Source organism: Camelus ferus, chromosome 6, assembly GCF_009834535.1.
Source record: "Camelus ferus isolate YT-003-E chromosome 6, BCGSAC_Cfer_1.0, whole genome shotgun sequence".
NCBI lineage: Eukaryota > Metazoa > Chordata > Mammalia > Artiodactyla > Camelidae > Camelus > Camelus ferus.
This window is the reverse complement of record NC_045701.1, coordinates 69,349,514-69,361,217: the sequence shown is the minus strand read 5'-3', so window position 1 is coordinate 69,361,217 and position 11,704 is coordinate 69,349,514. Positions and strand designations below refer to the sequence as shown.

Here is an 11,704-nt window from a genome sequence, read left to right as displayed (position 1 = left end):
CTTGCCATTTTTTTTTACAAGAAATGATAACAAGAAAAATTAAATTAACACAAAGCTCTGCCTAGCAGAGATGGACAAACAAGCATTTAACGCTAGAAAATGTCCACAGTTTTAGGCTTAGTAACAGAAAACCTGCAAGGTGTACATAACGCCTGCAGCACTAGGAGTTAGGATGGGCAGCTGGCATAAGAGAGGTATCCAAGCCTATTAAATTTAAATCCCCGCCACCATTTAGGGGAATGAATGTCCCGCCTCATGCCTAGGCGACAAAGCAAAAGAGTTAAGACACTTCCCGTTATTTTCAAATGACAAATTAGCTAGCAAAGCAAGTCAGTTACATAAATCGGTTTCCTGGATCCACTGAAAGTCTGCGTAAAAGGCTTCCGACACCAGGGGGCAGCAGGAAGCCGCCAGGCAGGCGGCCGGCTCGCTGCAGAACGCGGCGCGGCTGGGTCTGGAGAACCAGCTCTGCACCTGGACAGAGGCGGGCGCCCGACTGCTGCACTGCCGGCCGCCGCGGCGCCTGGTGGACGGTGTCCTCCACTCCGATGGGGGGTTTTCATCATGCCCCTCGGCATCAGGCCGAGGGTGGTCCCTGGGGCGCCACTCAGCAAAGAGCTGCAGGAAGGAGCTACTTAGGAAGGCCCAGGATGGGCTGTGCTTTTGGAGATCCCGGGCTGGGACCGTCCGGAAGAGGCAGGAGCTCACTCCTAGCCTGCCTACCCTTTGACGTGCCGAGAATGAGCAATTAATGATTTTTTTTTATGTTGATGATAATTTATTATTTATTTTTTTAACATTTTTTATTGATTTATAATCATTTTACAATGTTGTGTCAAATTCCAGTGTAGAGCACAATTTTTCAGTGGAGATTCCTCAAAAGACTAGGAATAGACTTACCGTATGACCCAGGAATTCTGCTCCTGGGCATATATCCAGAAGGAACCCTACTTCAAAATGACACCTGCACCCCAGTGTTCATAGCAGCACTATTTACAATAGCCAAGACATGGAAACAACAATTAATGATTTCTGACCGAAAATGCCAGCCACTCGCCTTCTCTAATAGCTCTCTCTGGCCATCAGGGGACACTGTTTCCTAAACCTGGTTGAATGAGGCTACTAGGCCCTAGCTAAATTCCTCTTATTGATTGAAATTATTTTTCAATTAAGATTAAGAAAGACTGTCAAGGTTGAAGTTTAAACGGTTCAGGTGAGGCAGCAGTACAGATGTATACACTGTGGAAGTAATCTGTATTGTCCTGTGGCCTGGCACAGTTATTAAAAATGTATATTTTTTTTAAATGCAAGAAAAAAACTTAACATGACATTTATGGTGTCTCTCTTATTTAAAGAAAAAGGCGTTGAACTCACAAAATAAAACCATATTTTTTCATTCGTACAAATATTCTTATGTACATGTATACAAAGTGGTTCTGGAAGGGTACACATCAATTTGGTAACAGTAAATACCACTTGGAGAAAACCGTAATTGAGTAATGAGTTAAGAGGACTTTTAATTGAATCTTTTACAGTGAAGAATGTATTGATATGTGTAAGTTAAATTTTGTTTTCCACTATAGAATTCTATCTTAATTAAAGTGTACTTGTAAAATGAGGTTAATTAACCCAGGTGAAAACATTCTGTTAAACTGCTATGTCAAGAAAGAAGGGTAAATATACAAATCTTGAATTCTTTTAGGAACAATCTCATTTCCAAATATGTATTTTATCCTACTTACCCCATAAATAAGATCATAATTATTGTGTTTCCTGATTTATGGATGGAAAATATTTGCTACTGAAAGCACATGATTACTGGACCAGTATTTCTGGTTTAGAGCCATACAACAATCCTGTCTTTTTGAAAAGTACTTGTTACAGTCCTTCTGTCTTTGGAGAATATATGCTTATATATGGCTGACTCCCACTTTTAGAAAACAGCTCAAGTAATTTTGACTTATACCCCCCAAATCCATTATTATAGTAGCCATGAATATTGAATTTTGTGCATTTCTGCATATACCACCTGAAAAAATAGAATGCCTTCCACAAGCTTTTATCTTCCCAGTGTTCAAAGACCATTTAAAATGAATGTACATAAGTTTAGCCATGATACTCTGAAAGAATTAAGAAGTCTTTTTGGTTTTCAGTTGGCTGAAATTTGTAACAGGTTTATACAAATATTTTAAAAATAATCAGTGGTTAACAAAAACATGTATTTGCTTTCAGAATGGTCCATTGGCCTTTCTCACCCTGATGGAAGTACATTCAAGGGCATTAGGTGTACAAAAGAAGGCAGAACAATGGGCTAACATAGGATATTTTTTTTTCCCTCTTAGTATTTTTTTTAATTGAAGTATAGCCAATTTTCAATGTTGTATTAATTTCTAGTGTACAGCATAGTGATTCATTTACGCAAATACATGTGTTCCTTTTCATATTCTTTTTCATTATAGGCCATTACAAGTTATTAAATATAGTTTCCTGTGCCATACAGTAGGACCTTGTTGTTTATCATGGTTATATTTTCTGATTAATTTTTTGTTGTTGTTTTCTTTTTTTTATAGTGTCTCCTATTAAGTTTATTTTAGGCTTCAACTTCTTTGAGCCACTAAGCTTTAAGGAAAAATTACTGACAGCCACTTAAAAGCAAAAATATATCAATATGTTAGAATAGCTCCTTATTTAGTATCATTTAAAATCTGAACTCTTCGTTTTGGCTTATGGAGTCTTCATTATGTGACCCTCATTTATCCTTAACTTTCCAGTAACCCGTCATGCAGCTCTGTACTATTTGAGCATGTGTCCTCAGGCTGGAAGGCAGTAGAGCCAAATGGTCAGTGAAGGCCATGGACTTTGGAGTTGGACTGACCCAATTCTCCCATCAACCAGGTATATTTCTTAACCCTCCTGGGTCTCAATTTCCTCATCTGAAATACTAAGCACCAATCTTTGAGAGTTTAAATACGTTAAGTGCTTTACTTGGATTATTTAATTTAATCACAATAGCCCAATGAAATAGTTTCTATTATTATCTCTATTATTATCCCCACTTTATAGAGGAAATGGAGGCTTAGAGAGGTTAACAACTTACCCACAGTCACACAGTAAGTGGTAGAGCCCGGGATTTATATCTATTTAGAGGCAAATTTGAGGGTACGATCCTTTACAACATTTAATGTTTTTACTAGGATACCCTTTGGGAGAAATTGATTTCTAAGCTTTTATTTTATGACTGCTGTAAATTCTGTGCAACTGGTTAGGTTTCCTTCTTTGCATAACCTCTAGAAAACAAATGACTGGCCCAATCTAAGTAAGTATATAGGATTTCATAATAAGCAGTATTGTATTGGCCTCATTTCTGACTCCATTTTATGAATTCTTTTCCTCTTCCTTTTAATTCACATTTACCATATTTTAGGTGGCTTTGTAACAACCAGATACTCTTTTTGAAATCTTAGAGACGGGTGGCCACATATAATCAACTCTGAGGGGAAAGTGACCAAAATACCTTTAGGCGGTGTAGGGCATTTCAAGGCTGCTTTATCAGTAAGGAGGAAATTGAGGTGTGGGGCTGTCCCTACACCTAGTGCTTTAGTATTAAGAGATGGTTAGTAGCCATCCTCATGCTTAGCCTCTCGTGCTACCTTTTTGGCCTTCACTTCTCTCACTCTCCCAGCCATTTTCTTTGTAACTTCCTCTTATGATCCTCCATCCCAAAGGCATCTCTATAGCGTAGCAGGACCGCATGGGAGTGAGTTAAAGCATAGGCTCTGAATTCAAATCACAGAAAAGTATACTATATAGTGAATAACTACACTCAACACAAATTTTTAAAGGTTGGTCAAAATTAAGTTACTGCTAAGGAACCCTTCTTTTCATTAGTTAACATCTAATGGGCATTTGCTTGGATAGACTCAAAATTTGTGAAAGATTTTGTATGCACCCAGCAAACCATGTGATGTGTCTCAAAAAAATCTCATTGCCCTCAGGGAAGATCCTCTGCTCGGGTCTCATGACTCTAGACAGTGCTCAGTACAAGGCAATGGTTTGAGGCAGACTGATCCCAGTCCTTCCCAGTAGGAAGGTAAGAGGAACAGACTGATGGTGCTGAGGAGAAGTTTAATTTGTCAGGTATAACCCTACATCCAAAGATTAAGGCAGTGGCCCACAGGGTATAGTCCTGAAAGTCTTTTGGCATCAAAGAGCCAAGTACTGAGATTGAGAATTCAAATGGCAAATATAGAGGAAGTAGATCAGTAGTATATATCAATAAACTGTTTTGCTTATAACAAATTTTGTTGTAAAGGATTGAATTTTACTTTGTAAAGTTATTAGTAAGGAAAATACTGAAGTCTAGGGACTCATTCATAAAATAAAAGCAAAGCTTAAGATACTAAGTATGTCAATGCCTCCATTCTTCAGAGTGGGGTCTAGAGACAAGTCTTGAGTACACATTCAGGGTTAGGGTGAGTACTGGCAAGAATGAAGCAGAGTCCACTCCTCAAGGGACTCGAGAGGGCAGGTTCTCAAGGTTCAGACATGGTCACTTAGAGCCCAACAAGTATATGGGACTCTTAGCAATACAAAAGCTCAGTCCTCAGAACCAGAACACAAGGCCAAAGCTAGGGCAGCAACTGAGAGTTGGGCAGGCACTTCTTACATTTCTCCTACTTAAGGTAAAGATTGGTCCTATAGATAAAATCAGGGTTCGCCTACACATTGGGTAGAGTTCAGGGGAGAAAGGGATGAACCCAGTGAAGAAAGGAGAGTTGCAAAGGCTGAAAATCCAAAAGGACCCAGTAAGGAAGCTGATATGATTGCTTCGTTACAAAAAGGTTCCTAGGTGCTCTGGAAAACCCAATACATGTTAGAATGAATAGGATTTTTATTAAATGGTATATTATTACAATGTTACATTTTGCTGGGCTTGACAGATTTTTTACCACTGAGATGTTTATGGAAGAAAGTTTGAATTTGCTGCCAGGCATCAACCTGTGCTCTTGAGTGAGCCTTTGGCTCACCTCCATAGGATACTGGTTGGCTCAAAAATGCATGCACAGAGGCTCTACAAAGAGGAAAATAAGGTGGCCCAATACAATGACCAGTTCCTGGGTAGTAGATTATCTCGGGTCTGTCTTTCCCATGGGCTTGTAACCGTTCACTGGCTAGTTGAGCATAGAATTCACTCTTCCAGTTTTGATCATCCATGCCAACAATAAACAGGAAGGGCCCTTGGGCTTTTTCCAATGGAATAAGACTTTGGTGGTTGGGTTTCTCTAGTGGATTGTTCCAAATATCCACGAAACTCCAAAAGCCTGACTCAGTGATCTTACATTTTGCTGTGTCATTACTGAGATCAGGAATAATCATATCCTTGTAACGCAGCGGAGCTATTGTGTTGGCCACACATGCATTGATAACTACAGTGGCTGTGATGTTCTTCAAGAAAGAGGCCATTGAGAGACACAGGTCACCTCCTTTGGAGAAGCCAAGAAGCCCAACACTAGGGCCTTTCACCTGATAGAGGGAGAGAAAACAAGCTTAGAGTTCATAAATGGAAGACTTAAACTGCCATTTTATATTCTCTGGGAGCTTTATCAAATGCCATTTGCTTTCCTTCCTTATGCAATAATCCACAAAAGTTCAAATGTGTCTTCTAATAAGCAAATCAATTAATTTCCTAGTACACAGGACCTCCATTAACATTTATGGGACTGGGTCAAGAGTACACACAGAGGCTTATACACCCTATACCTAAATATTTAAAAGTTATAAATATTTAAAAGTTAATAAAATATATTCTTTTCTCCTACTTTGATAAATACACCTCCATAACAACTTATAAGGTCAGGTCCAAATTTTAAATCTTGCAATTCCTCGGAGTTCATACTGGAACATGGCATGGGGGAGAGCCAGGCCCTGGCCCCAGTTCCTGGTCCTTGGCCAACCCTGCTTCTCTTCCCATCCCTGGCTCTGTCATATACCTTGAGGGCCCTCTCACACATATATGTGGACACCCCAGCCTGTATGTATAAGGCCCAGATGTATTCACATTAATGGACCCAGAGAAGAGGTATAGGGCCTGGAAGCAGGATCAGAGCTGCATGGCAGATAATTCTGGGGTTCCAGATCCCAAGGGCATGGTGGAAAGAGGACATGAGTTCCAGGTGGACACATTCCCTTGGTCCCTCAAACTCCACACCTTGTGGGCAGAGATGCAGCTAAAGGAAGGCCAGAGTGTGGTCATCTTAAGCAAAAGGTCCAGAGCAGAAACCCCTCTTGCCTGGGTTTAGGGGCAAAACTTATTACTATCTATTTTGGTCTCTTCCTGTTCCTGGAACCTTATCTCCCATAAATAAGCCAATCATCACTTTTCAAGACCATCTAGGTTTTAGCAGCTCTGCTGAAATAAGTCCCTCAATTCTAAAAGAGTTAGACCTTGCAGAACATCTTATTCCTTAACAGATGTTTAGGTTTCTTTAAGTCTGGATAGTAGCAAAGAGTATGTATTCCATTTATAATCATACCAAAATGTTTTAATTAATTTTTCCAGTCTCAGATAAGAACTTTCTCTACAAAACCATAATACCATTAACACATTTAACAAAGTTAATGATTCTTTAATATCATAAAATGCATAGTCCCTATTCAAATGTCACCAATTGTCTCAAAAATCCATAGTCATATTTTTTCCTCTACACATTTACATTAACCTTATAAATGATAAAAACTGAATCTTAGAAAGGGAAATTGCCTTATTCAGGATTATAAGGCCTCTTGTGGTAGATGCAGAACTAGAACTTGAGGTTAGTAACTTTTTAGTACAGCTCTTTGAATTCCAGTCAAGAATTAAAGGGAATAAACAGTTGAGTCTTAAGGGTTTGGAGAGAGATGGGGGGAAATGAAAATAATCCTAACAACTTTGGAAGGAGCCTTTGTGTTTCATGGCATAGTTCCAACCCTGGGTGTCCTGGTAGGGCTTTTGGATCCAGCCCTCGGTCTGCTCTACCCCACCTCCTCTGTATACAAGCAAGCACCAGAAATCACCTTTGGATGCTGTAGCATGAAGTCCACAGCTTCTTCAAAGTACTCCAGGCACACATCATTCAAATATTTAGGGAGGTCTTCAAATCTGAAGAAAGCCAGAGCAAGCACAACAAAACCATGACCAGCCAGGAGGCTGGCCCTGTATTCACAAAGGCCACCACCACTTCCAAACAGATCGATGATTCCAGGGAAGGGTCCTGCACCTGGAGAGCACCACAAATCATAAGGAGTTTTAGACTCTCAAAAGACACTCTTGGGTTTGAGATTTTGGCAGTCTGCAAAGAGAAGTTGTTAAAGCAAGGAAGGTTGAGGGGACCCTTTTTATTTTGTCTTTTTTTTTTTAAATAACTTTTGGGGAGAAGAGATAGGGAAAAAAAGTCTTATTTTCTCCAGAATTTTTCACGTATTTAAAAAAAATAATATACACAAATTAGAAATAACAGGATGAGATGTACAGTTTCCAACAAGTTTTCCTCAAAGAACTCGGAGAATGTTTTGAGAGCTGTAAAACATTCTACATATATAGGAGATTATTAGCATATACTCTCCACCTCCTTCTGCCCTCTGCTTCAGCCTTAAAAAAGGCCATACCTAAATGTGCCATGTTCTCTTTGGCCCCTGAAAATGGTATATACTATTCTCCTTCTCTCTCCATCTTTTTGACCTGGTTGACTTATCAGTCTTCAAATCTAAGTTTAGATCTCTCTTCCTGGAAGCCTTCACATCACACCCCACCCCAAGGCTGAGTTGAATTGGATAGCTTTTTTATGGGGGGGTGTTTTTTTTAGGGGAAGGTAATTAGGCTAATTTGTTTAATTATTTTTTTAATGGAGGTACTGGGGATTGAACCCAGGACCTCGTGTATGCTAAGCATATATTCTACCACTTGAGCTATACCCTCCCCACAAGGTAGCTTTTTATACATTCCCACCAGCACCCTGGGCCTGTTCTTTCCCTATGATAGCACTTACCATACTGACAGATCCAAGTACAGTTGCCTGTATCCTCTATTAGGCAGTAGGTACAGTGGGGCCATGTCTGACTTTGCTCACAATTGCACCCCAGTAGGTAGGTAGCATAGTTCCTGACTTAATACATACTTGTTAAATGACTGAACTTTTCTGCGTTATTTACAAAAAGCTTTTGAGTCAGAAAACAATAAATTTTAAATGAGCCACACAGTAAATTCTAAAATAGTTAACATAAGATTAACTTGACTGGAATATTAGATACCATCACTGGCTGGTGAAGGTTTTTTTTTTTTTTTTTTTTTTTTTTTCAATTAAAGTCTTTAGGAGAGTCTTATTGAATCAGTCAGTATGATTTATTGAGCTCATATTATATCCCTGTGTAAGCCTCTAGGAATATAGAGATAAAAGATGTCAAAGACCCAATTCCAGCTCCAGGAGTTCACAGTTGAGTGGGCAGCAACTAGTTAAGTTTGTGAATTGCTGAAGAGCTGTTAAGAATAAAGCAAGGCCTCTCACTTTGGAGAATAATCACAGAATTCAGTTTAGGGACTCTGCAAGTAGTGGCAACTCCAGCATTTTTATATAGTAGTGGTTTCAGATAGGAATTGGTTGAAAGTGGAGAGTCAGGTGTCTTGTTTACAGGCCACTTTTACCTAGCAAGCACCTTGTTTTTATTTATTAGGGTTTCTCAACTTCAGCACTATAGACATTTTGAGTAAGCTATTTCTTTGCTGTGGGGCTGTCCTGTGCGTTGTGGATGTTTAGCAGCATCTATGTCTACCCATTAGATGCCAACAGCACCCCCACCTCAAGTTATAACAATCAAAAACATCTCCAGGTATTGTCTAATAGCCCCTAGAGTGGGGAGAAATCATCCCAGGTTGAGAACCACTGACAGACTGTCTATGATAGGGGGAAGGGACCATCCGGGAGTTTTTCGTTTCTGTTTTAGATTTATGGGGCACTGCTTCCATCCGTGGGTTTTAGCTTCCTTGTGAAAGAAGGCAAAAATCACTCTTGCATACCAGCCTAAGTCGTTGATGAATATGAGTATCTGGGACACAGCTGCATGGCTGGCACATATCAGTTCTTAATAAATTCACTTTTTGAGGATGCTGAATGCACTTTTTAGAGCACAGCATAGAGCTAAGGGAGTGGCAGTACCTCCAGGAAGTGCAGTGGAATTTAAAGGAGAAACTTCCACACAGAATCCATGATAGATTCTGGAACTTGGGGAGTTAGGGGCGTTCCACAGTCGCGTGGTTCCCTGGCCAGGAAAGGTGCCGCCCAGGGTCTCGGGACTCCGGTGGGCTTTTCTGAATAGCCTGGGAAGCGGGCGGCTCACCTGGCGGCAGGAAGAGCGTGGCGCGCACCCGGCCCGCGCGCACCGGCTGGCGCCGCACCCCGGGCGGCAGGAAGTCGCGCTCGTGCACCGTCTGGCCCAGGAGCCGCTCGGTGTCGGGCTCGTGGCCGTCGAGCACCTCCAGCTTCACGGCGAAGGGTGTCAGTACGTCCCGCTTCACCAACTGCACCAAGGGCTTCTCGGGCTCCAGGGCCCAGAAGAGCCCCATGGGCTCGAGCCCCGCAAAGCTGCCGCCCAGCGCGGGCGCGCGCCCCAGGTCCAGCCCGCCGTGGGCGTCGGCGCAGTAGCGCGCGTGGGCCCGAAAGAGCGCGCTCTTCTCGTCGCGCAGGGACGCGCGCAGCGTGACCCGCTGCCCTGGGGCCAGGCCGCGCACGGCGATGCGCACCGGCTCATCCCAGGGGCAGCGACCCGCGGGCTCTACCGTCACCGTCGCCGTCATTCAGATCCCGGCGGAAAAGGAATGGCCCCACTAGTTGGAGTCACTAGCAAGATCTGGCGTCTCGCCACCTGGGACGCAGCTGCTACTCTCATTGGTTGGCCTTGGGGACACTTGCTTAAGTGGTCTGTGAGGTCTCTTAGAGTTTGTGCAATCTACTACCGCCTGATTGGAAGAAAGTATTCGCCAAAATAAGAGTTAATTATTAATCCTGCAATCCAGTAATGTGAAGGAAAAACCGGGCTGGTCTAACAAGATAACTCACAAGTCTAGGAATGTGGAGAGGCTGGGCTGGGCTAACAAGATAACTCACAAATCTAAGTATTGGAATACTGATCTGAGTTCTGCTAGACTAACTTGTAAATCTAGGTTTATTAGTGTAGGTTTGCTGTTCATGTTTTTTTTCTAGCCAGCTGGGTTTTCAAAGATACATATCTGGCTTTGGAATTTTGGTTTGCTGCCTCCCCGCCTCCACTTTTGTGATGATAATGCTGCTAAAGCTGTTCCATGCCTATTGGCCGAATACCCCAAGCTTGTACTTTACCCTATAAAACCTCATGCACACGTCTTGGAGGTGCTCAGAGCTTCGGAGCCGAAGCCCCTCTGAGCCCGCCAGCGTAATACATCTGAGTACCCCAACCCTCCAAGTGGTGCTTGTTTCTTGACTGGCCTGTCGTTTCTGTAACAATAATAGAGGTTCAAAGACTGCTGAGAGCTAATGGGTTGGGAAAAACACTGGCAGTCCCAAGAAGCTTGAGTAAATATTCCAAGGATGGGGGTATAACTCAGTTGGTAGAGTGCATGCTGAGCATGCACGAGGTACTTGGTTCAATTCCCAGTACCTCCATTTGGAAAAAAAAAAAAGCATCTCAAGTGATTGTAATTCAGGGGATCAGTGGAAACATATTCCTAATTCTTCCCTGGCCCCCTAAAACCTTTACCAAGCCTTTTCCCTAGAGCTAAGGGTACCTACTGTGACTTCCAGAGCAGGTAGCTGTTTATGGAGTAAGACCTACCTGGGTTCCAGTTTGACTCTGCTTCTTAATTCCGTGGTGATATTTAGCAAGTTACATAATTAAGCCTCTGAATCCAGTTTCCTTATCTGTAAAGAATTTATTGTGATGGTTAAATGGGCAAACATATTGTTATGGAAATGACGGGGTCAGAGGGGCTTCTGCTCCGAAACTCTGAGCACCTCCAAGATGTGTGCATGAGGTTTTATAGGGTTAATTACAAGCTTGGGGTATTCAGCCAATAGGCATGGAACAGCTTTAGCAGCATCATTATCACAAAAGTAGAGGCAGGGAGGTAGCAAACCAACATTTCAAGGCCAGATATGTCTCTCTGAAAATCCAGCTGACTAGCAAAAAAAACATGAGCAGGGAATCAGCAAACCAACACTTATTAACTTAGATTTATGAGTTAGCCCAGCGGAACTCAGATCAGTAATCCGACACTTGTCACACTTAGATTTACTAGTAGGCCCAGCCCGGCTTTTCCTTCACAATATGACCTAGCACTGCACTGTTACACTTACAGTGTTACGGAAACGACAGGCTAGTCAAGAAACAAGCACCAATCAGAGGGTTGGAGTATTCAGATGTATTACGCCGGCAGGCTCAGAGTGGCTTCTGCTCCAAAGCTCTGAGCATGAGGTTTTATAGGGTAAAGTACAAGCTTGGGGTATTCGGCCAATAGGCATGGAACAGCTTTAGCAGCATTATCATCATAAAAGTGGAGGTGGGGAGGCAGCAGACCAACATTTCAAAGCCAGATATGTATCTTTGAAAATCCAGCTGGCTAGCAAAAAAACATAAACAGCAAACCAACATTAATTAACTTAGATTTACAAGTTAGTCTAGCAGAACTCAGATCAGTATT

The 11,704-nt window shown here is 42.0% G+C and overlaps 1 protein-coding gene across 1 annotated transcript; it reads right to left on the bottom strand.

The window, feature by feature from the left end:
• Positions 1-4,869: 4,869 nt before the first annotated feature.
• ACOT6 (acyl-CoA thioesterase 6) lies at positions 4,870-9,912 on the bottom strand. Its single transcript, XM_032482332.1, has 3 exons — positions 9,370-9,912; positions 7,054-7,256; positions 4,870-5,523 (listed from the first exon to the last, which is right to left on the bottom strand). Exons 1-3 carry the CDS (start codon positions 9,824-9,826, stop codon positions 4,918-4,920), a joined length of 1,266 nt encoding a protein of 421 aa, XP_032338223.1. The 5' UTR covers positions 9,827-9,912; the 3' UTR covers positions 4,870-4,917.
• Positions 9,913-11,704: the final 1,792 nt, after the last annotated feature.